The sequence below is a fragment of the Epinephelus lanceolatus genome, chromosome 22 (genome assembly GCF_041903045.1).
Source record: "Epinephelus lanceolatus isolate andai-2023 chromosome 22, ASM4190304v1, whole genome shotgun sequence".
Lineage (NCBI taxonomy): Eukaryota > Metazoa > Chordata > Actinopteri > Perciformes > Serranidae > Epinephelus > Epinephelus lanceolatus.
Window position 1 is genome coordinate 24,566,035 of NC_135755.1, and position 25,300 is coordinate 24,591,334.

The 25,300-nt window shown below is 42.4% G+C and overlaps 1 protein-coding gene across 4 annotated transcripts in view; it reads right to left on the reverse strand.

The window, feature by feature from the left end:
• Window positions 1–25,300, reverse strand: part of kcnip4a (potassium voltage-gated channel interacting protein 4a) — a 178,861-nt gene that overhangs the window by 139,047 nt on the left and 14,514 nt on the right. Inside the window, exons 1-2 of one of the 4 annotated variants that reach the window (XM_033651752.2) lie at window positions 8,778–8,922; window positions 7,878–8,029 (exon numbers count right to left, since the gene is read on the reverse strand). The exons of the other annotated variants lie outside the window; for them this stretch is intronic. Coding sequence (XP_033507643.1) covers window positions 7,878–8,016 — 139 coding nt within the window. The 5' untranslated portion in view covers window positions 8,017–8,029; window positions 8,778–8,922. Of the gene's footprint in view, window positions 1–7,877; window positions 8,030–8,777; window positions 8,923–25,300 lie in introns of those variants that run through there. 4 annotated transcript variants of the gene reach the window in all.

The following is a 25,300-nucleotide window of genomic DNA, read 5'->3' on the forward strand; positions in this document are numbered from 1 at the left end:
ATTTTTTAAGTCTTTACTGCGCAGTGTGTGGGCTCTTGCTATTTCTTCACCAATGAGGTCTGGCAACAAGAAAGCGTGTGTACATCAGATAGTGAGGACATACTGTATACTCGGGCCAGCCCATCATTTCTACTACCTGGGTGGTAATTTGCCTTCATAATGAGGTTGCAAAGTTACCATCATTTATTCATCTTGGTCTCAGTCAGGTGTGCAGAGCAAATACGCATTCTTAAAAACATAGAGCTGCAATTAGACCTTAAGCAAAGTTTAATAGAAAGCACACCCTATTGACAATACAACAAACTTAAGTGCACCACTCTAAGTCAGGCTCTTGTAAAATGAATCTTGTTTTGAACACTGAATCAATATTACCGCAACCAGAGCTTTTACTTCCTTATGGATCATTTTTACTACTTTAAGACTAGTGCTCGTTTCAAATCATGATCTTAATTAGCAATGTCAAATATCTTCCTGCCATAGAACGGCTTTTATCCAGCATCTTAACATAAGCAAATACGAAGCACATTACAACTGTGATAGTCAGGCAGTTAATTCTGAAGTGTTTAACTTCAGTTCTTTAAGTAGTCTTTATTAAAGCGCATTCAAATTTGCCAACCGAGTTTACTTTCCTTAAAAAAAAATGGTACTTTCATTTGGATCCTGTTGCTAGTGAACCATGGAAACTGATCAGAAGAGAGTCAATCTACAACTGAAAAGTCTACAACTGAAAACTGAGGGACTACTGAAGTAAAAGTGCTACTAAACACCCTCCTTTAAAGATATATTATCAGTGAAATGCCAATAACACAGCATGCCTATCAAATTTGCGGTAAAACAATCCAAACTGCACCAAAATTACAATCTGCTCGCAACTTCACAACACAGAATGGCATGTAAATGACAACATTTTTCTCCCGTGCACTCCGGAGACACAATCTCAGTGAGCACCCTGTCATGTGGGACCAATCTGAAGACACCGGCGCTGTCGGGTGGCACTTTCACTGGGGTGCTCCCAGTAGGACTTCAATCTTATTTCTGCTTCTTCCCACAGTGACAGGTTGATGCAGTCATCAGGGACAGTGCCCACACCTTGTGCTATACTTGCCAACAACATGTCATGTTGCGCGTTTGTCATGGAAAAATGTCAAAGTAATCTTTCATAATAGACTGTGATAGAGATGTCCTGAGCAGTATTTCTCTGTAGTTTCGCCCCTTAAAGTAGGGTTTTAATAAATGCGATAAAAATCTTGTGCATGGGCACTGCCAATCTTTTTTTTTTTTTTAATGGAGGAACCCAAGGCTCTAGCTCGGAAACGCTGCATTATGACATTGCTGTACCTTGATTTCTAGATGATTAAACTTTGAATTTCTGCTAATTAAAACTAAAGTTCTTCAATTTATGTCTGTTGCTGCTGCAGAAAATAACATTTGTGGGCAAAGGCCTGAACAAAGTCAAGAGATTAGAAAAGCGAAGTAAAAATGTCATGAACTGTGTGACATTTGGATTAGGAAAAGTGTGCAGTCATGTACACATGCGACAGGTTACTTTAAAATGCCTTTACTCAATGCGGTAATATAGCAGCTTGGAGATGCTTATCCTTCATGTTGAACATTAAATACATCACACCTTATCAGACGCCATCTCTGTGGGGGGATATGAATGAATTTGCATGGTCTTTCAGGCCTGGCACTGAACCTTTGCCTGCTGCTTGGATGCTGGCTGACAAACAGGCAGGGGAGATAAATTAGACCGTGACAGGGACAGGTGTGTTAAAGCCGAGTGACACAGACACAAGAAAGTCATTTGTGCCCTGCGGCAGCCCAAGGCTTACGAGGTTTCACTGTACCGAGTATCAATCAGGAAGGCCTATTTATAGAGGGCCCGGGCCGCTGCTAGAATACAAACACTTGACTGAAGTAGGTTACCGGCAAACGCCTGTATCACCGGCAGACGGGAGGACAAAGGAGGACGTGTAAGGAAAAGAAGTTAGCCAGGTGGGGAATAAGTTATGCAGAAGCAGTTGATGATTAATGACATTGACAACTTCACACCAACCTTTCCAAGACTAATGTTGTAGTCTATAGCTATATTTATTTCTTTATTTCTCCAAAGTGTGTTTCCTGCTCCATTAACCACAGAGCAGAGACACCTGTTGGAAGATACTTTTTCTTTTAATTTGAGTACTTTTTTAAAGATGAAAATATGATGATACATTCAAAAGCTCCATAACAGCTACTACACAGACGTTATGTGAGACTGTCGACTGCTGTTTCTAAAGTTAAGGAAACTTTAAACATGAGTAAAAATAGGGGTTTGATTACATCATTGTTTCATTTCTACAGCAGTGCATATGCTCACATGTGGCTTCCTCTGTCTGTGGAAAAACACCTGCATGTGGCAACAAATGCATATTTAATCATGTGTAGAAGGAGTTCCCGGTATAACATGGACAAAAGGACCCGGCTTGGTTACAAAGATGCCCGGCACAGGGTCACATGTTGCGCTGCTCGGCATCTCAGTTAGCTGTATCCAATTGACAGGATGGAGTGTGAGAGATATTGTCTGTCAACAGGCTACTTTAAGGTGTTTTACAAACAACAAGGTTCGCCAGGGTCGTCTATTCTCCGACTAATCCCTGGCTGTTAGCAGCAAATCCCTGTTTATCAACAGAGGGGTGCAGGTCATGGCCAAGTCTGAAAAAGAGAACGCCAGGCTCAGTGTTGTGTGACATAATGGAAAGTGCCTCTCAAATCATGTGTCTTTCGACTGGTTGATATTTGAGCCATTTATAGAATTGTTTGGGAAAGTATTAACTGCATTGCACAATGACCAGCAAAAAGCTTTTCAGCTGGTCATAACAAAGCAATGATGATTATCAACTTATTTTCCGCTCTAAAAAACATGAATTTCAATGCAGGCAAAAGTGCACTAATAGCCAGTGTGGATTGGGTAATATAAAAACCACTGTATCCAAAAGAATAGAACTACCCTGCTAATAAATCCGAGGCTCTGCAGGTGAAATATATGCAAGCTTACAAGTATGTAGAGATGTGAAACACGCTGTCCGCTGCATTTCAAAAAAATTTGCTCTCGTCATCTCTGAGCCCATTAGTTGTAAACAACGTGAAATATTTTCTCTCTGGCTGTCACCGATACTCGCTAGCGCTATGAATAAGATTAATGTCATGGAAAGGTATCACTGTAGGAACCCTCCCCCCTATTCTCCAGCAACCATTTTCACAACATATGAATCAAATGAAAGACAACAGTAGGACATGTCTGCATCTGAGCCAGCCAGCGGTCCCCAGGCAATCGCTCTTCTTCCCCTCTCCGCCGATCTGAGAGGCTGCATGCTGCCTCAACTTCCCCTCTAATCCATCATTGCCTTTTCCCATTTCCACCTTAGATCCACTGAGGCCTGCACTCTTGACCAAGTGGGAAAACAGATTAAAATGGAAAGCAAGTTGCTTTACCGAAAAGCAGACATATGACCTAAAGCTGTTGGCAAATTTGTGAACTTGATTCAAAAAATCCTGCCTGCTATATCATGGTTCGGAATTACACTCATCAAGGACACACACCCCGGGACTCTCTTAATGAGATTTAACATTACCCTCAAAATAGTGCATCACGGTGATTGGTATTGTTTCTCAAGGTTTAAGGGTACTTTTAGCAAGGCTTCTCATCATGATGTCGCACTGTTGGATATGGCAACACACTGTGAGCTAACTCTCGGCAATTAAATTCAAATCAGTAAAAGGAAGCGTCGGGATTTCTCACAATACATCTTACACAAAAATAGATTGAGGAACATATGCAACCTTGAATTTACAACTTCCTCATAAGGATTCAATACTGTTGACTCAGCCAAAACATAAGTGAATGGTTTTTCAGGCAATTTCTGGGCTGTTGGAAAGGACATGACCCTGAAAGCCAGCCTCAAGGTGGTAGGATTCTGCCCAGGTAAAGCTATGGGGAAACCTGGGACATGCAGGTCGATAATGTATATATATATATATATATGTATGTTGTATACATAAGTGGGAAACAGTGTGTCCAGATTGCATGTCTAAAGCTATGTTGATCTGATACATCTGAGGAAAGTATTAACCAGAGAGTGGAAAGGTGTACTGGCTGGGGTGGGTATGAAATGGCTCTGCACTGTCGATTTTCCATTGAGCAATTTGCTTTGTTGAAATTCTCTTCATCCTTAACAGTAAAACAAACAAAGGAGGCCAAGTAGCAAACCATTCAAACAGCTTTCCATCATGTCTTCCACAGAAAATACAAGAGCCCTTACTGTAATCCACACTCACTGCATCCAGAGAGAAAAAAAACACAAGTAGGCAAATCCCACGAGTGGCATTTGCTGCTGATGATATGTTTTACGATGTGTCTTTCATGTCCAATCATAAAGCAGAATGCAAGCCGAACATCAATATTCATATCCACCTGTCATTGTATGTTAATATTGTGCTACTATGCCCAGCACAGAGAAACATCTAAGCTATAGTGAGTGCATCTGGGGCCACTGAATGACTGCTGCAGTGCAGACATTCACAGAATTTATGACCGTATCACTACCTGAGTGTTAAAGGGACACGTGATGTATTCAGGGGGAGTGTTGTCACGAAGGGTTGTTGTATTAGATTATATCGGACAGCGCTCATGTTAATATTGTGCCTGCACTTGTACGTAAGCCAGGTTAACAACTGCAGCATGCTGCATGATTGAGAATAAGCGTTGTCATCTTTAAATGGCCTGCAGTGTTGTTTTTGTTTTTTTATTCAGGCACTGCTGCAGCAAATGATGTACATGTTCAGTGTTCATGTTTATGTTTTACTATCATGAGCAAATAAAATGATTACTTTAAATTATCTTACATTCAAATTTGCTCAATTACATGTTATTCAAGGCACTGTTACTGAACTGCTCTGAATGCAGCAAACACTGTTATCATGTTAGTCATTTATTTATTCTGTAGCTTGCTGCCCTCTCCTGGCAGAAAAGATGAGGTACAGCAATGGATTACTAACACAAGACAAAAGTAGTGATAAATTCAGATTCTAATTCTGCCATATTTTCTTAATATATTGAAAATAAAACTCAGCTTAAACATGCAACAGCTGTATGTGAGTATGATACATATAAGCAGCGTACAGTAAGTGGTGCTTATATGTATGTGAGTATGATACATATAAGCAGCGTACAGTAAGTGGTGCTTTGGTCCCCCAAATTTAATAAAAAGCAATATTTCTTCAATGTAGTCTTTGTTAAACTCTAACTAGTCAATTATCAACAAAACAGGCATTAAAAATTTTGGGACAACCAGTGCTATGTGTCATTATTTCCATCATAGAGGCAGCAGGGATTTGTAACAGTCTGTCCTGTGGGCACAACATGGGGCCTGTGTATTTCTAGAAACACCTGCTTTAGTGAGCATGCTCATTTTCTGGAGACTGCTCCGACATCCGGAGGGTATGATTGCCACCTGGCAGGTTTATAGTGTGATCATCTGCATGCTGGGAGGTTATTCTGGGCAACACAAGGGATTATGTTATTAGTTTTAACGTCACCTAATGACGAGAACACCTATAAACAAACATATGTTGCGAGAGAAGGCTTTGAATCCAATGTAGCTGTTAAATTATTATTATTACCGTGTTAATTTGTGTTCTGTAATTCATGGTTTTATTGATGTCTGTGTTAAATACAGACATCAGGCAAAGAAAAGGTGACAGCAGTGCTCAGCAGTTCAGCAAGAGAAAGTTTAATTTCAGACCTGAATAAATGTTGAAAACGTATCTTTCTTTTAGTACTGCTGTGCTCTTGTTTCATCTACCTTGAGGTAAAACTTAAGGCGGTATGAAAATGCAGCCAGTCCTGGGATGAAGGCAGCATGTTTCCAATAAAAACGGAGCAGTGATAGAATGAAAGTCTAAACAACACTCTGTCTAATTCAAATGTGCCTGACACAAACACCTGGGTCCCGGTGTGGCTCCAGCTGTGGCCGCCAGCTCGCATGTTATAAGAGGGATAGATTCAAATGACAACTGTGCAGGTGCACACATACACACACAAACCCAGAGAGAGGCCAACCCAGGGCTAAGCACAAGAAGAGACTACACTGATTATGTGATCAAGAGACTGCACCTGCCCCATTGACACCGATCTAATCAATACAGAATGAGAAAAGTTTTCTCTTTTCCTACAAAAAGGTGAATATGCATAATCTGGCTTCTCTTATTCATGACGAACAGCTGTTTGGGAGTACTTCTGCTGTTGTTTTTCCCCTGCAGAAAAATCTTCACTGCAGATGTCATTTAGTCCCTACGGTGACTTTCATGACTGTTTAATAGCATTCTAAATCATACCCAAACACAACCCATTTATCTGACAAGCCATATCAATGTGGAACACCTGCCAATTACGAAAAGCTCCAGGTTTTATGGTAATGCTTTTGACATGTCACTGAGCGATAAAACAATCAGGGGAACTAAGCAAGTGTCACTAATGAACAGCAATGACGGATAAGGAAAGACACTGCAATCTCATAACTTTTACTGCAGCCAAATAAATACTCAAGAGAAAACAAAAGCTAAAAAAATCTTTGCTCACATTGTAGACGCTTTCAGAAAAATACCATACCTGCAGTTTGTGAAAAAGTTCTCAAAAGTCTGCTACTTAAAAGAAACTTTTAAAAAAGGGACAAAAAAGTATACAATTTTTCGTTATTCAAAAAAGAGGCTTGACTCTAGCTCTGGTGTATCTAAATGTGATGTAGTGGCCTTGGCCAATGACAGCCAAAGGTTCTTATTGTGTATTTTACTGCCTGACATGTTGCCTGTTCCAGTGGCAAGGAAATGTAGCTATAAATCCTATCCTGTGAGACCAATGTGAATACATAAACCAAGACGTAATCAATACATATCTAGGTTCAAAGAGAACTAATTTACTGAAGCCGTCTAGTGTGACTTGTGGTGCGACGCATTCTGATCATTTGTCACTCCAGAAAAATCATAAATTCTGATGTTCCTATAAAGGTGAAAGGATGACTGATCAATAACATATTAATATGTTTTCAATGGTGCTGACAGCCTGACCGGTCAGAACTCAGGTTTCCAGTACAGTTAATGAGTGTATAGTGTTACGGTTGAATCTAATCTCAAATATGTGTAATTAGATTGCACACATTGGTTTTTGCAGTGCTCTTTAAGTGCACACTGTACTTCTAAGACTTCCCGCACACTGCTCTCCAGTTTGGACAGCTTTCTCTTGACTATGATTTGGGTAACTGGTTTTGTGATACAGAATGTGATACATAAAGCTGTGAGAATGGGATAAATACATATCAACCCTGCATTCTTGTTTCGGTCTTTAGAAAAATATAAGCACAAAATGTCACTACTTAGGCTTACAAAAATTTTGCTTGCCTCTGATATTTTACTCAGGTTGGTTTTATCATCTCTACTACCTGGGCAAAAGGAAACACACAGCCCTTAAAACACCCTTTTTTTTGCTGCAAACAATACAGTAAATCTAAAATTTCACAGATTAGTTTCAAGCACAAAACAACAGTTAATTCTGCTTCCATGCCCACTAAAATGCCACTTCTGTTCCATGCAAAAATCATTCATTCGTCCTTCACTCTGAATGTCAAGGTACCCTACTTTTCCTTTTTCAAAAGTCACTGTATTCACCAGACAAATCAATTCATTTTCATCTTCTTCTTGTTCATCTAACAAATACTGAGACTCTGGCTAGAACACAAAGTTGACAACCAATCCTATAAATGAGAGGCAATCAAATCACATTCCACCACCTAAGCTGTGCGTAGCTGGTATCTATAGCCACAAATCTGTGCATTTTTTTGTACCTTTTGGGTTTGGGGAGGCCCAGGTGATGATGCGTCGCACCAGGCAGCAGTTGAGCAGGACTTTCTTGGAGAAGCCGTGGTCTTTACGGAAATGCTGCAGGTCCTCCCTCCACCGGGTCCTCTTGGCTGGTGAACACATGGCTGGAATCTCTCTATTTTTAAATATAGTGTGTCATTATTTGCTACGCTGAAGTAAATTCTATACAGAAACAGGCTTAATTATGTGGGTACTTCTCAAAGGGATGTGAATGTTGAGGTGATTATTATTAGCCTTCATGGCCTTTGGTAAACATTAACACACAAATAGCTACAGCCACGGAAACAAACTGTCAAGTTCAGGCAATACACCTGAGAACATATGCTAATTTGGTGTGGTTTTTTTGCCCCCAGTTATGCATGGGCATAATGAAATGCAAGACATTTCAGCGTGCCCTTTTGGAGCCGGAAAATCCTTGTCTTATGCATCCTTAGCTGTTTCAAGAAGCAGAGCAACTCTTCCAGCTATTCCAGGACTAGTGATGGTAAGAGCAAATATACCAAGTTGACTGTTTTAATGCAAACTGGTGTGCAATGATCCTTTGCTGACTCACACCAATTAAACCAGTAAATATCCTGATTGTTTCAGATAATCATCCCTGAGTAAAACAAACAAAATTTGATGGCATTACTTAATGAAACATGACCTAGCGATACCCTACTTCCTTCAGAACTATGATTACACTCCCCCTGAAGGTCCCATTTCAAGAGCAAAAGTTCCAAACATCAACAGATCATCAGCTGCTGTGACTGGAGGGCTTTTGGTTTGCTCTCAAATCGCAAATTTATATCCTTCAATGCACAAAAATTGATGTCCAGTGCGAGCGCTAACACTATCAATTGTCCCTCTGAGCATCATCTTACCTTGCAGGATAAAGCACGATGTGCACGCTCTCTCTGCTTCCTCAGTCTGCAAGTGATCCTCAGGTTTCACGCGAGCACTTTCCCTTTCCTGAGCTGATCAACAGAGTGTGAAAGGGGGGTGGGAGGAGGAGGGGGAGGAGGAGGAGGATGAGGAGGAGGAGAGCGAGGACCGCTCTGTGAAGCACAGAGAGAGTGAATGGGTGAGAGAGAGAATTGCTGGAAGACACTATGGCTTTGGCTTCTACTTAGAGGTCCATGTGTGTTTTTATTCAAGTATCAGTCAAAGAGGAGGCAGTCAGGTCAGAGATGCTGGTGGCTCAGCATTCACAGTGGATCCCTTTGATCGTCCTCCTTGAGCCTCTTAAAACGCATGAAAGCCTTCAACACACACACACACTTTACATGCCCACTCCCTGCAACTGATCTGTCTCACAATCAGAAAAATCTATAGTTGCAATTTATCAGCATCCTCAAAAGGTTGTAAAACTACTCTGGAGGGAAAAGGGCTGGTATTAAACCTCAGTGCTTTTTTGGTACCAGCTAAAATGTGTCTATTCTGACAAGTATTAAAAACAGTCAAGTATAAAAAACAGTCAGGCACAAAAAGCTGACGCTGAGTGTCTAGTAAGATTCACAGTATTGTTCATTCATTCGTTGATCACATAATTCCTGACTTGGATCAGAATTTTAGACTGTTTTGATCTGTTCTTTGTATGACTGCTTGTATTGACGTTTCAGTGAAACCTGAGGCTTTTCCTACATAAAAGGGGCCACAACATAAAAACCACTGACAGGTGAAGAAGTAAATCACAATGATCATCTTGTTAAAATGCAATGCATGTGGATGCTACTTGACCCAAACACCAACACAGACTAAGTACACCCTCTCATGGTAACAGCACCCCTGGATAGCAGTGGCCCCACCAGAGGCACAACGCACCATGCCACACTAGGGCTGGGCGGTATACCGGTTTGTACCGAAAACCGGTATTTATTTTCGTTATGATATGAATTTTTCATTTACCGCAATACCGGTGAATAGCCCAAACAACGTCCGGAACGTGCACGGCAGGAAAGTGTTTCAGTGGGGACCCATTTCACCGCTGCTCACCACAGGCACGCTTGAGCGGGTGAGAGTGAGAGCATAGAAAAGTTTAGAGGCGAGAATGGCTGCTGGAGAGAGTCCTGAAAGCAAAGCAACTGTACACGATGACCCAGAAGAACTCATACCAAAAGAGCAGTGTTTCCCCTATATGCAACTAGCAGCGGCGCACCGCTGTTTACAATTCTCCTCTGCCCTCTGTATCACGCACGGCGGCGTTTCACCCCGATGCGCGCGCGCGCACACACACACACACACACACACACACACACACACACACACACACACACACACACAGGTAAGCACACTAGAGCACGGCTTGGACCACATTTTCCTGACCGAAGACGACCCGTCCCGAGTCCGAGACAGTTACGGCCAGGCTCCACCGGGCACGTCAGCGGCGCAACACGTCTGCAGCACGAGTCCCGTAGCAGCTCGCCCCCTCGGTTAATCAATTACAGCGGCTCCACCGGCAACGGGAGCGGCGCGACAACTCTCTATTTTACGCGGCTCTTCTATTTTTGTCGTGCTACGCTCCCCTACGCGATCCGCCAGCAGATAAAAACTACATGAAATAGTGTGCTAAACGAGCACAATGTGTTTTTAAATGAATAAACCATTATCAGAGGTGATATGTGATGATTCTTTTTCATGCATTTACCCATGTTTATCCGTGACATTGTGTAAATGTCCGTGGCGGACATTTGAAAGCGAGTAGATGACAAACAGTAGAGTAAACTTGTAGATAGCTCAAATATATGTAATAACTTCAGTGTTTCCCACAGGATTTTGGGAAACTATTTGGGGGGGGACATCATCCAATTTACAATTTAATTTTGTCTTTAATGTTATTATCTTATATTATCTTTGTAATATGATTATCTTATATAATGTTATTACTATCCTAAAATATTCTCCAGGTCCTCTGTAACTCTGCAGGACTTATTTCCACCCTGCCCAGCAGCAGTACCGTGGCGAACGGTCCCTAACTGCAGGGAGAACGGAGCAGGCTTCCCCGGAGGTCCGCCGCTTTTCCCGGTCCCTCTTCTCCACACTTTGGGCTCTAGTTTCACAGACCGGGCGAGACGGGGGCGCACCTGCGCTTCGCCAACTGGGTGTGGCCAGGCGGATTTTGCAAGTTTGGCACACCGTGTGCGCTGGCGCAGCTACTCGTCTGTCCCACCTCCATCCCTCCTACCTGCGCAAGTCAGAAAGAGGGAGGAGAGAAGGCGTGGAGTGGGTTTTACACACATCACACCAATCAAATGAGCCCCTCTCCTCGCCCTTAAATGCGCCGCGCGAAGACGTAATGAGCGTTTACTCAATTCGCCATGGCAGAAGAGAGCAGCAGCGTCAGACGGCCAAACTTCTCCCAGGAGGAAACTAATGTTTTGGTGATGATGATGCAAAGGTAGCCTAGGAGGAGGTCACCACAATTGTAAATCAATGATGCGTTTCTCTCGTGCGCGCGTGCGCTCTCTCTTTCTCTCTCGCAGTCTCACTCTGTTTCTTTTCTTTTGACTTTTCTAAGATGACAGATGCTGAATATATACTCCCTATCTGATGCTGTGGCTGTTTGTGGTTGGCTGAGAGGGATGTGAACTCATTAGTTTGCATCTGTGTTAATCAAATCAGTTTGGGTTTCCATTACGCGTGCCAAACGGTGCCAAATGGTGCCAATCCCCTTTGATCTGACATCAGATGTGACGGGACAGTCGATATAGAGATACATTTATGTGCTGATTGCAGATAGTTGCATTGAATAGTGGTTTTGTGGCTATTTATTGCATCGTTAATGTGGCTGATATTCTGGAAACTTGCCTGTGAGGTTTTGGTGACGTGTGCGCACTGTCTGCCGGTCAGCCAAACTTTGGCTTACACCGGCTGCGCTCCCCCTGCGCTGACAGTAGACCTGGTTTCAGATGGCGAGCTTTTAGCGCACCTTTGGCGAAGCCTTTTGGCACGAAATTGTCACTGCGTCAAGCTGGATCTGTCGACACCTCCCCCTGCTGCGCCACCACACCCATCTCAGCGCACCTCAGTCTGCCAAACTACCAAACTGAGCGCGCCTCGGGTTGCGCTGCTCAAAACTAGCTCTGCGCGGGGTTCGCCACCCTGCGCTGCGCCAGGAAACTAGAGCCCTTTGACTTATTTCCACCCAGCCAACAGTGGGACTTATATTCATTGTGCCGACAGTGTGTGTCACACGGGGAAGAGAGAAGAGGGAAGGCGGCTGGAGTTCCTCCAACATTTGCGGTTAGATTATCATATTTTTTTATTGACAAAAATATAGGCTGCTTCGGCTGATTTTTTTTATGCGCACATGTGCCCCTAAATATTTTTTACAGTTCGCACACACGTATTTTTAGTCGAGTGAAATGCTCGCACTGTCGAGTGCTGGATCTGACAGCCTGAGCACATCGGCACAAAACGCTATGGCGTTCGAGATATTATTTATATCATGAGAAGTCAATACTTAGGCAGCCTAAATCTTTTATTTAGAAACTATGGCGGGCCGCCATAGTTTCGTTAATTAATGGGAAACACTGAACTTAGGTGGAAAATGCTTTAACATTTCATGCAGCCTACATGCAGCCTCTCCCTTGGCAAGCGGTAAACAACCCCGCTGGCTTCTCTACGTGTCGCTTCCGTACGCAGTCAGTGGAGCCCAAATGAATGGAGCGGAGTGTGTGTTGTGTTCAGGCGTTGTCAGGTAAATAACAAATTCTGGCACTTGAATAGACCATAGCACAACACAGCAGCATGTCAAGTTGGCCGAACCTGAGCAAAATACCGTGAAATATGATTTTTTCTTAAAACCGTGCTATGAACATTTTGTCATGTGGCCCTATGCCACACTGCAAAAAATTTGCTCGGGAATGGCCTGAGGAACATGACAAAGAGCTAAAAGGCATCCACCTGGCCTTCAGATCCCAATCTGATCGAGCATTTGTGGGGCATGCCGAAACCCCATCTCACAACCCATAGGACTCAAAGGATCTGCCACCTACGCCCTGGTGCCAGACACCACAAGACGGTCCCAGAGGTCCTGTGTCCATGCCTCTACAGGACCCCACCTCAGATCGGACTTGGCTCTGACCTCTCTAAGCATGGACACAGGACCTCTAGAGTGCTGGCACATCCCACAGAGGCTTGATCAGATTGGGATCTGGGTAATAAGGAGGCCAGGTGGAAGCCTTTGGCTCTGTCACATTCCTGGGGCCATTCCGGAGCAGTTTTAACTAACTGGTGGCAGTGACTTAATAAGTTGTAACAAGTATTTTATGTCTAAAAATGATTCTCAGCTCTCAGGAAGAATTAGCAGCTGCCATGTGTTCACCATAAATCTTGTGACCAACTGTTTTTACAACACCTTGGCAGCTACAGTATAAATCAGTTTCTAAAGAAGACAAAATGAGATATGTCGTCAGTAAAAAGAAAAGTGAATAAAACACACCCCAGTTCTAATTCAATTCTTCCAAAAAGCAACAAGACAGCTTCATAGTACAGCAAGAGGAGGGGAAATCTAAGAAGAAGATCATCACTGCTAGGGATGGGTCACGATTTTCGAATAGTCGTTTTATTTTTGAAAAATCGATTTTTTAATGCGACTGTTACTATTCGCCGTCTTATTTCTCCCCCTATATTTGACATGCAGTTCAGCTCCTAACCGTACGAGGGCAGTCTAGGATTGCTACAGCGGTGTGAGATGGGCTACCAGCTAGTTTGATGCTCTAAACAGGAGAAACATGCAGAGACTACTACTCCGTGAGGAATGTCTGCAGTCATTCGGGCTTTCATAGTCGAGCGCACTTCCGCGTTGTAGTTTCCTGTAAAAATGTCCGTGAAAAATCCCTGCGATGTGAAAAATACATGCCGAGCAGTCACCGGTGTGCGCGCACAGGGCTTGCGGACGTCCGCTTTGAGTCCGCGCGGACCGCCGTGTAGTCCGTTCCGCCCGAGTATGTTCGGGCCTTTAAAGATGAATGGATCTCTGTGTGCGTGGCTCCGGAGGGCGATTATTCAAAAAACTGTCGAATAGTTGCCACGATTTTCGAATAGTGTTTTTGCTTGTGTTGCTCATCCCTAATCACTGCCTCAACAGGTTCCAGGATGGCAACATTTAGAAACCAACAGATGTGTTCAAAGTTAAAGTGCAGCATGCACACTAGGGGTGGGGGAAATTTCCTAATCTTAGATGCAATGCAATTCTGATGTGGACGAATCTGAATCGATTCACAAATGTCCAAACTTCGATTATTTAAATCTGTTAATTAGAGTAATACAGAAGGTTCTAAATAATGCGGAACTAAGAAGCGCGGTACATGTCATCTCCGGGACACTTTGGGATGCGTACCTGGAGCAGACACGCCAACACGCGCACAGAGGAAAACAAACATGGCTGACCGCCACCCACCTCGCCGTGAGATCCAAACAGCTCCTTCTAATTTAACAGCCCCTTCTACAACGTTGACGGCGGAAGCAAACTGGACAAGAGCCACGTTATATGTAAGCTGTGTCGTGCTAAAATAAAATATTTTGGCAACACAACAAACATGAGAAGCCATGTAACTCGATTCCACCTGACGGAGGAGTCAGGGAGACAGCAGGCTGTTGTTGCTGCGGCAACTAGTGGCGCTACCGACCAGAGAACAATCGAGGAAGCAATTAGAAAGCTGCCACCCTCATCTGAAAAGGCCAAGCGAATTACGAAGGCCATCGCGGCATTTATTGCCAAGGATTTGCGTCCTTATTCTGTCGTGGAAAATCAGGGATTTCGAGGACTGCTGCATACACTGGAGCCCAGATACACCATCCCATCCCGACGCTATTTCACCGACACTCTACAACCAAACCAAAACAGAAGTCATGGCCGCACTGTTGAAGGCAGGTAGGATCGCAGTTACATGTGATGCGTGCACGTCTGTCGCCACCGAATCATTTGTTACTCTAACTACGCATTTTATCTTGTGATTTAAGATACCTGTTGTTACCTTTGGTTCCATACAACGAAGTTGTAACTTTCCAGTTTGCACGCATTTCCATTTATATGTTTAATAAAATATAATGGAAATGAATTCAACTGTTTCTTATTACAAATGCACTGTTTTTAAAAATTGCAAGTGTTGAATGCTTATTCAGCGAGACAAAAAGAAATGTGTGTTGTGAAAAAGTGCATCAATATACATAAATTAAAGATGCATCAATAATCGTTTTATAATCGAATCGTAGCCCCTGAATCGTAATCATTATCGAATCGTGAGGTGCCCAAAGATTCCCACCCGTAATGCACACACTCTGCTGGGATGTCTGTGAATCAGAAATATCACTAAAACTCCCAGTAACATTGTTCTGTACCTGACCCTTCCCTCTGATCTCTGTGCGCTAAAGACATTTAATCATGTCAGATACTTAAAATGTTATTACAGATAAAAATGATGTCGCAAATCAGTCTACCTGAAGAGCATGTCTAAGCATTTTCTGCACCCCTTTCAAAACTCTGTCCTTAGGTGGTTGAAGATGATGCATACCACAGCACAGCCATTATAGCTAAGACTTTACTGCCCTGAATTTATTACCACAGTGGTGATGTCTTCCAGGATACATTGGCAGTGGAATTTTTGTCAGCGCTGCTTTAAGCAATTCTTTTATTTATGCTATGGCATACAGTAAGTGTCATAAATTTACATACATCTTATGCAAATAACTCGTCCCTGGTCTTCTGCCAAATTGGCTTAAGCTTACGTTTAAATGCACATAACATTAATTGCAGTGCGGTGATAGATGGCCATGCTTAAGGGGAGACAGCAAAGCTAAATCTAATTGCTTCCCCTGAGATGAGCAAAGCATATACTGTACTGTACCTGAGAAACCTGGGGGGGGGGGGGGCGGGGGGCAGGACAGAGAGCTGGGAATAGAGCCATCCTTTCCCAGCAGGGCCGAGACACAAGCCCGATTAAGACGAGTGAACAGATTGGTCGCAGTGTTACGGTATGATATATTCATCCTGTGTTAACACTTGTTAGGTGAGCACATCCTGAGCTATGTCCACACCCTGAGGGAGACGGCTTGAACGCTTTGTCCTCAATATATTGAATTATTTATATTACAGAAGTTGCTGCTTATTGATAGTCAAGACCACCTTATTCAAGCACGAGTTAACTCCAAGACTGGGGCTTTTAAGAGTTGAATGACTCCATGTACAGTACAGGCCAAAAGTTTGGACACACCTTCTCATTCAATGCGTTTTCTTTATTTTCATGACTATTTACATTGTAGATTCTCACTGAAGGCATCAAAACTATGAATGAACACATGTGGAGTTATGTACTTAACAAAAAAAGGTGAAATAACTGAAAACATGTTTTATATTCTAGTTTCTTCAAAATAGCCACCCTTTGCTCTGATTACTGCTTTGCACACTCTTGGCATTCTCTCGATGAGCTTCAAGAGGTAGTCACCTGAAATGGTTTTCCAACAGTCTTGAAGGAGTTCCCAGAGGTGTTTCCATCACTCTCCTTCTTGGTCAAATAGCCCTTACACAGCCTGGAGGTGTGTTTGGGGTCATTGTCCTGTTGAAAAATAAATGATCGTCCAACTAAACGCAAACCGGATGGGATGGCATGTCGCTGCAGGATGCTGTGGTAGCCATGCTGGTTCAGTGTGCCTTCAATTTTGAATAAATCCCCAACAGTGTCACCAGCAAAACACCCCCACACCATCACACCTCCTCCTCCATGCTTCACAGTGGGAACCAGGCATGTGGAATCCATCCGTTCACCTTTTCTGCGTCTCACAAAGACACGGCGGTTGGAACCAAAGATCTCAAATTTGGACTCATCAGACCAAAGCACAGATTTCCACTGGTCTAATGTCCATTCCTTGTGTTTCTTGGCCCAAACAAATCTCTTCTGCTTGTTGCCTCTCCTTAGCAGTGGTTTCCTAGCAGCTATTTGACCATGAAGGCCTGATTGGCGCAGTCTCCTCTTAACAGTTGTTCTAGAGATGGGTCTGCTGCTAGAACTCTGTGTGGCATTCATCTGGTCTCTGATCTGAGCTGCTGTTAACTTGCGATTTCTGAGGCTGGTGACTCGGATGAACTTATCCTCAGAAGCAGAGGTGACTCTTGGTCTTCCTTTCCTGGGTCGGTCCTCATGTGTGCCAGTTTCGTTGTAGCGCTTGATGGTTTTTGCGACTCCACTTGGGGACACATTTAAAGTTTTTGCAATTTTCCGGACTGACAGACCTTCATTTCTTAAAGTAATGATGGCCACTCGTTTTTCTTTAGTTAGCTGATTGGTTCTTGCCATAATATGAATTTTAACAGTTGTTGGCTGTGTATTAACCTGACTTCTGCACAACACAACTGATTGTCCCAACCCCATTGATAAAGCAAGAAATTCCACTAATTAACCCTGATAAGGCACACCTGTGAAGTGGAAACCATTTCAGGTGACTACCTCTTGAAGCTCATCGAGAGAATGCCAAGAGTGTGCAAAGCAGTAATCAGAGCAAAGGGTGGCTATTTTGAAGAAACTAGAATATAAAACATGTTTTCAGTTATTTCACCTTTTTTTGTTAAGTACATAACTCCACATGTGTTCATTCATAGTTTTGATGCCTTCAGTGAGAATCTACAATGTAAATAGTCATGAAAATAAAGAAAACGCATTGAATGAGAAGGTGTGTCCAAACTTTTGGCCTGTACTGTATGTGAAAGGGATCACTTGTAGTAACATATTCACAATGAATTATCACCCAACGCTGCAGTTCCCCTCATATCAGCTCACTGTTTTGGTTGTATGACCAGTGATTTTGCTTTTTTGGAACAATTACTTCCCAGTGTCTTTTCCAGATGCAGCCGTTTCCAGCAAATCTATGATCAACCCCATAAACACCATTAATGCAGCACTCAATAGCAGACAGACAGAGTTAGTGACTTGCTGGTGCACATGGCAGAGCGTTTAGCAACTAAAGATCCAGATAGTTTTCTCATGAGTTGCTAAAGACAAGATCACAGCTAGAAAGAGAGTGAATATGCACTTCGATTAATCACAACTCCCATTTAATTCTTATGTTACTCCATGCTGGATGTATAAATAGTTTGCTAATGTGTTGTGTCTATAGCTTGGTGTGCTGGCCCTAAGTTGTTGCTGCTGAATGTTGTTGGGGGTGTAGGTGGATTAGTCTTCTGAACCAATCACACTCAGTTACGATAATCTGTCCTGCTCAAGTCAATCTATGAAATATTACGGAAATACAATCCACACACATTAGCTGCTGAATGTAGACTTTTAGGTGCTGTGTGGTTTGCGCATGAGACGTACGACTGAGCTTGTGGATTCCTTGCACACTTAAATCTTCATTGTTCCTCTAATACAGACACCTATTGATTATGTCTGAAGCAATTTGCTGTAATGTATTCTGAAATCAATTCAGACAGCCAGCTCATGTGGAATGGATTTAGAGTTATTTTATATTAAATTATATCATTGGTCCAGAGTTGGTGTATGGTTTCAGGGAGTGACAAGGTCAGAGGTTTGATGCCAAACACTAAGTTCATCATGGAGGAGATATGGCAATACTAAATTTCCCTTCCAGTTTATCGTTTGGCCAATTTTATCAGCTGATATTGGCCTGTCACAGGTATATCGGTATCTGTGTATGTGTTGTCTGAGATGCGCTGATGTGAAAACTTTCCTTTTTACAGAATATAATTCACCAAAAGATGCCTGGGTAATTTGAAATAGTGTTATCATATTGTATTTCCAGCAGAACACAGTCTGACTCACAGTACTGTGGCAAGCAGCGCAGAATGAGAGACAAGACACAGCCTTCAGTGATGTCTCCCCTATAATGTCAGTCAATGCAGGGACAAGAAGGATGGACCCCCCTGTCAGTGTGGCCAGTAGTATTAATTTCTCCTCAAATGTTACTGTTCAGCACATGAACATGTAGGATGTGACAGTTGGCCTTTGTAGAAATTGTCCCGCCCCTCCTTCACTGGGATTGGACAGCTATGAAAAGAGTGACAGCGCTTGCTCATCTTAGACAAATTTCAAAACTTGTTGTCAGTCAACGTATTTATTTCAGGATTAAGCTGAAGTACAGCTAAAATTCACACACAACTGAAGCTGATGAAACATAGCTGAAGTGGTGAGGAGTGTATGAAGGGAATCAAACTGGAGCATTTTATCATATTAAGAAAAACACACACAACTCATGTGTATGATGATATAAATAAGTATTCCATATTAAAATACATATATATGATAAAATATCTATGTTTGGCCCTCATAACATTTATCAAACTTGTCTGAGTTGATTTAAATTCCAACTGACTGTTTGATAGGGATGTCCCGATCCACTTTTTTCACTTCCGATCCGATACCGATATTACAGCCTTGAGTTGTGGCCGATACCGATCCGATCCAAGCGCGTATTATACATATTCACTTATTTTGTTGTCAGTCATGTTAGAAAAGGTTTGATCAAGCGATATTACTCTAACAAGAACAACTACATAATCGGGTTAGTTAGAATGATCCACAACAGTTGGTATGAGAAACTGACCTGTTTATTGTTCACAGGGTTAAATAAACAAACTTTAAACTTGAACATTAACATTAAATAAAAAATATAGCTGGTTTGCTTTGGCTGCTTTGGTCCCTTAATAAATAGAAAATAAATCAACACAAGAAATCTTTAAAATGTCTAACATTGAAATTAAAATAGCAGCAAGACTCCACACACTTGTGCTTTGGTCCCCCAATAAATAAAAAACAGATTAACACCACAAGACTTTGTTGGCATTTAACAAACAATGCAGCCTTTCCTTTTCAGTTATTTTAGTAGTGTTTTTGTAGTCCATCCATGGCTCCAATTTCACTAATTGTGCCCAAAACAATGCCATCAGTGCTCTTTACTTAAACAGTAAGAGTGTAAACCAAATAAAAATATCACTCTCAAAAAACCAGAGCAGAAAACAAATAGTCAGTTAACTAAGTTGACCGCTACTCTTCCTATCCTGTGTGTCTGCCGTCTGCATGCTGGCCTGGTGGATTGATAGTAAGAGCTGGAGCGGATCACTGAAATGGACTGCTTGAATCGCAGAGCGCTGGGCAGGCCGGAAAACCTGGAGCGGACTCCATGAAAAACTGGATCGGAGTTCTTGGATCTGCATTTTTCCATGCAGTCCAATCTGATGCCGATGCCCGTTTTTTGCTAATATCGGCGGCCGATACCGATCCGAATATCGGATCGGGACATCCCTACTGTTTGAGTTTGTTATACTCATGTAACCAAGGCAACAGCTCCTCATGATGCATAGAACTTAGAGCTGGAACCACAACTGCAGCTTTGAGCTCAGAATTTTGAAATATACCCCAAGAGTGGTGAGAGCAATCATTTCAGTACAGACATCGTTGAGGATTGGTCACACTGAGACACTGAGAACCAAAATACTCATTGCACTTGCAATTATTACTCTGAAACTTCACAGATGGATGTTTCACAGGACCCACCTTTTTTTTGGTGGTAAGTACTGTTTCCTATTTGCCTAAATGTACTGTAAGATTCAATTTTGATTAGATTCAATTCAATTCAGGGTCTGCGATCAATTTTGAGACAATATCAGTAAATATCCATGTTGTCTTTTTCTTGCCTGGTGCTTGGCTGTTCGCACTGTCTGAATTAGGGATGCACCGAATATTCGGTAACCGAATATATTCGGCCGAATATTGCAAAAAAAAACACACATTCGGTATTCGGTGGAATAAGTTAAAAGCAAGGCCGAATAATAGTGGCGTTTTGATAATGCAATCAAACGGCGTGCCGTGACGGGCGGAATAAAATGACGGTATTGTGGCGATCCGTCCATCACGGCACTCACATTTGCGACTGAAAATAGTTCTGAGCGAGCAAAATAAGCTTAAATCATTCAGCACGCTGTGCGAGCAGCCTACAGATTTCAACCAGCAGCAGAAACGAAAGGCGAATCCCACCGATTGTGGGTTGAACGGGGGTCACAGACACAGACAGTAACGTTAATGTATTCCTGTCAAATACGGCGGCCATCGGCTTACCGGGCGACGGAGAAGTCGGTTCCAATAATATCCTCTTCTTGCTGTCACGACTGCCCAGAAGTACCTGAACAGCGGAGCCAGCCGAACACAGGTATATGATGTGTAAGAGGAGAAACGAGCCTTTCACATTTCTCTCTTTCTGGCAGTAACGGTCCACAAACCTCACCGCACTTTAGGGACTGTTCATTACTTATGAAGGGACTGTCAGGGGAGGAGGGTGGCTGGTTGATTTTTATTTTATTTATTTATTTTATTTTGATCCCCCCTATGTTAATCACTTATTGATGCTGTTTTTGAAGTATGAATAAGTCAATAATTAATTTATTCCACTGAAATATCATTGATGTATTATAGAAAAGTGATTTATCTTTTCATAAATGACAAAAGGCACATCTGCCTCATTTTCGCTGTGGTATTGTGATACTACTAAGAACCATGATATTTTCATTGGTATCGCACAGTGGGTCCCAATTTTGATACCGTGACAAGACTAATCTGGAGGGGGTTCATCTGCAAAAACTAATGAACAACTAAACAATGATATTCGGTATTCGGTACTCAGTATTCGGCCAAGCGTTTAATAATATTCGGCTTCGGCCACAAATTTTCATTTCGGTGCATCCCTAGTCTGAATTAGTGTCGTCATGACACCAAAATTATGACTTTGATACAATACTTAAATATTGACACAGACACTGAAATGATACCACAGCAAAACCTAAAACATCAGGAAATATGTTGACTAAGTAGGTAACTTGAAAATGAGCTCAAGAAAATCGTAGTTTATGTGCTGTTAAGTATTGTTTGTTGTTTCATTCATGTAGGTGTGTATCTAACAATAAATAAGTACATTTTGAACATTAATGAAAAGGTTAATGTGAATAATTGACAAGATTCCTCTGTAAAACAAGGCTAGCTGTCTCCTTACCAATGATGGTAAAGAACATGATCACCTCCAGCCTGAGACACTCACAGTGATGCAGAGCGAGCCTTTACATCCCACCCAGAGCAGCAGAGATGACATGGATCTGTTGCATGGAGCAGCAAGATTTTTTGATCTCGCTCTGGAGAAAGACATACTGGAGGGACAGATGAAGGCAGAAGCCAAAATACTTTTGTGTCAAGAGGCACACATAAACAACATGAAGACAGCTCTGGAGATGGAAAGGCAAAGACTGACCACAGAGACAGAGGCCTTTCAAAGAGAGTGTGTTCAAATGACTGAGATGAGAAAAGCCCTCCAGTTGGAGAAAGAGAACATGAAACAAAAAAACGAAACCCTCGACAAACAACTTAGGATGCATTGTATCAAAAGGAGAGCCTTTATATACAAAAATGAGGCTATGGCTGATGATAGGGAGTCCTTCAAGATTGAGAAGGAAGAGATGTCAATGATGAGGAAGGCCTACCTCAAAGAAAAAACAGACATCCAGAAGATGAGAGATGCTTTCCAGTTGGAGAAAACCAACTTGGAAAAACAAACAGAAACCTTCAACAAACAACTCAGGATTCAGCATATGGAAAGGAAGGCCTTTGAAGTGGAAAAGGATGATATATGGCTGATAATAAGGAGTCCTTCAAGATTGAGAAGGAAGAGATGTCAATGAGGAGGAAGGCCTACCTCAAAGAAAAAGCAGACATCCAGAAGATGAGAGATGCTTTCCAGTTGGAGAAAACCAACTTGGAAAAAGAAACAGAAACCTTCAACAAAGAACTCAAGATCCATCGCATCAAAAGGAGGGACTAGATCTACGAAAATGATGCTATGGCTGATGATAGGAAGTACTTCAAGACTGAGAAGGAAGAGATGTCTATGATGAGGAAGGCCTACCCTCAAAGAAAAAGCAGACATCCAGAAGATGAGAGATGCTTTCCAGTTAGATAAAACCAACTTGGAAAAAGAAAGAAAAGCCTTCAATAAAGAACTGAAGGAAAAATGTAGGAGGAGAAAGGCTTTTCACACTGACAAAGACGCTATGTGTGAGGAGAGGAAAGTCTTTGAAATGGAAAAGGAGGACATGGAAAACATGAGAAAAGCCTACATTCAAGAAAAGTCAGACCTCCAGAAGATGAGGGAGACTTTGAGCAAAGAGGCAGAAATGGTGATGCAGAAGAAAAATGCATCTATGAAAAAACAAATCACACCAGTAAATAATGGACCATTCATAAGGGCCATTACAACTCGTGCTGCCAACATGCCAGACCCAACATCTTCCAGCTTCATCTCTATTTGGATCTGCAAGGATGAACCCAACAACTGCTGCTGCTTGAAGATGCACAAACATCCAAGATGCAGAAACAAACAGCCTCAGAAATCTCTCCAGTGAGATTTCCCATGCATTCAATTATATGCATGTTCATGTGAGTGCTGTCATTGATTGTTGACATTTGTTTTTACTCTGTGTCTATGATAAATAAAGTCTGTTCTATTTTCTCTGACAAAAGTCCAATATTGTGAGTCCTGATGGAAATCCTAAGAAAAATGATTTTAAAAGGGGAAAGGGAAGTCTTAGCAAAAACATATTACGGACATTTAGGACTGCATAGTACTGTTACAAGACACCAAATGACCATCTGAAATCATCAAAATTAGTGTGTCAATAGTTGGAAGATGTGGCACACTTATATGAGCAACACTAAGTCAGTTCAGATCCGTGCATTATTTGTGTTGTATGATGTGTGGTATGATGCAATTCAACAAGAAACTTTCACTTTATAACAACACTTTAGCCCACAGAACCTTATTTGTTTTGACTGACAGATGAAGACACACATTAAAACACACATAACAGTGTTCAACATAACATTTTTTCCCCGCTGGTCCCCCGGGCCAGTAGTTCAGAGTTTTACTGTCCCTTTGTATATTCTCACTGCCCCAAGTAAAAAAGAGAGAGAGCGAGTGCGAGAGCGAGAGAGCGAGAGAGAGAGAGAGAGAGAGAGGGAGAGAAGGAGAGAGGGAGAGAGAACGAGAGCGAGAGAGAGAAAATGTCTGTAAAACTTCATTTAATTTAACTTCATTTCATTTAACTCCATTATACCTCATTGTAGTGCGTGATGGTATATACAGCAGTCCTCACAGAAGCTGATGTATGATGTCACAGCCTCTGTGTACTCATCCACTTCTTAGATGACCTCACAACAGGTTTACAGAGCTTTAACTTCTGCCTGTATGAGGGAATCAGGTGGACGGTGTTGTGGTCAGAGTGGCCCAGTGCAGCGTGGGGGACGGCGTGATAGGCGTTGTTAACAGTTGTGTAACAGTGATCCAGGATATTCTTCTCTCTGGTCGGACATTTTATAAACTGTTTGTATTTGGGGAGTTCATGTGTGAGGTTACCTTTGTTAAAGTCGCCAAGGACAATACCTAAGGAGTGCGCTCCACACACAGTAGACTATCTGGTTGGCGAGCGTGCGCTGTAGCCTACCTCCTGCACGTTGGCCTGCGGTGGGATGTAAACACCGACCAGAATGAATGAAGCAAACTCACGGGGGGAGTAAAAAGGTTTGCAGTTGATGAAAAGAGATTCCAGATCAGGAGAGCAGTGCTGCTGCATCACTGTCACGTCATTACACCAGCCACTGTTAGTGTAAAAACAGATACCTCCACCTTTAGTTTTGCTGGAGAGTTCAGTGTTACGATCCGCTCTAAAGAGTTGGAAGCCTGCCAGCTGCAGCGCAGAGTCCGGTATCGATCCACACAGCCACCTCTCCGTGAAGCACAAAACTGCAGATGTAGAAAAGTCTCCATTTTTCACCATCAGTAGCTGAAGTTCATCCAGTTTACTGGCCAGCGAACTCACGTTGGAGAGAAATATACCTGCATGGCAGCGGTGTCCGCCCTAGCGGGCCTGTGACCTGTCAGTCAACTTGCCCGACATACTTTTTGATTGGCCCAGGGCCATCGAACCCTGCATAAAAAGACACACATTAGCAACCTCTACTGACAGAGAGATGTCACCAAAATACAACTTGTTTTGCATTAGTAATAAGCAATATAACAATGTGATGAACATGAAAACTGTTTAGAAATGGACTAGCAAAGACGACAGCGTCTGATATGCTGTGTTTGTTTACTAGAAAGTTCATGTCTTCATGGTAATGAGAGTAGACATGGTGGAGTCTCTCAAGAAAATTAAAACTGTACTGATATGGCAACATTCTGGATTTGAAGCTGACGAAAGAGGTGTCCTAACTGGCTGCAGTGGGTTGTTTAGAGCTTAGAGCTGGGCTGTTTCTACTCATAGACTGCCTGTCATTTTCGTTGAAAGCGCAGCAATGGACGAGGAACAGCTGATTCATGAGGAATTGAGAAAAGATCTCCATGACGCCTCCTTATT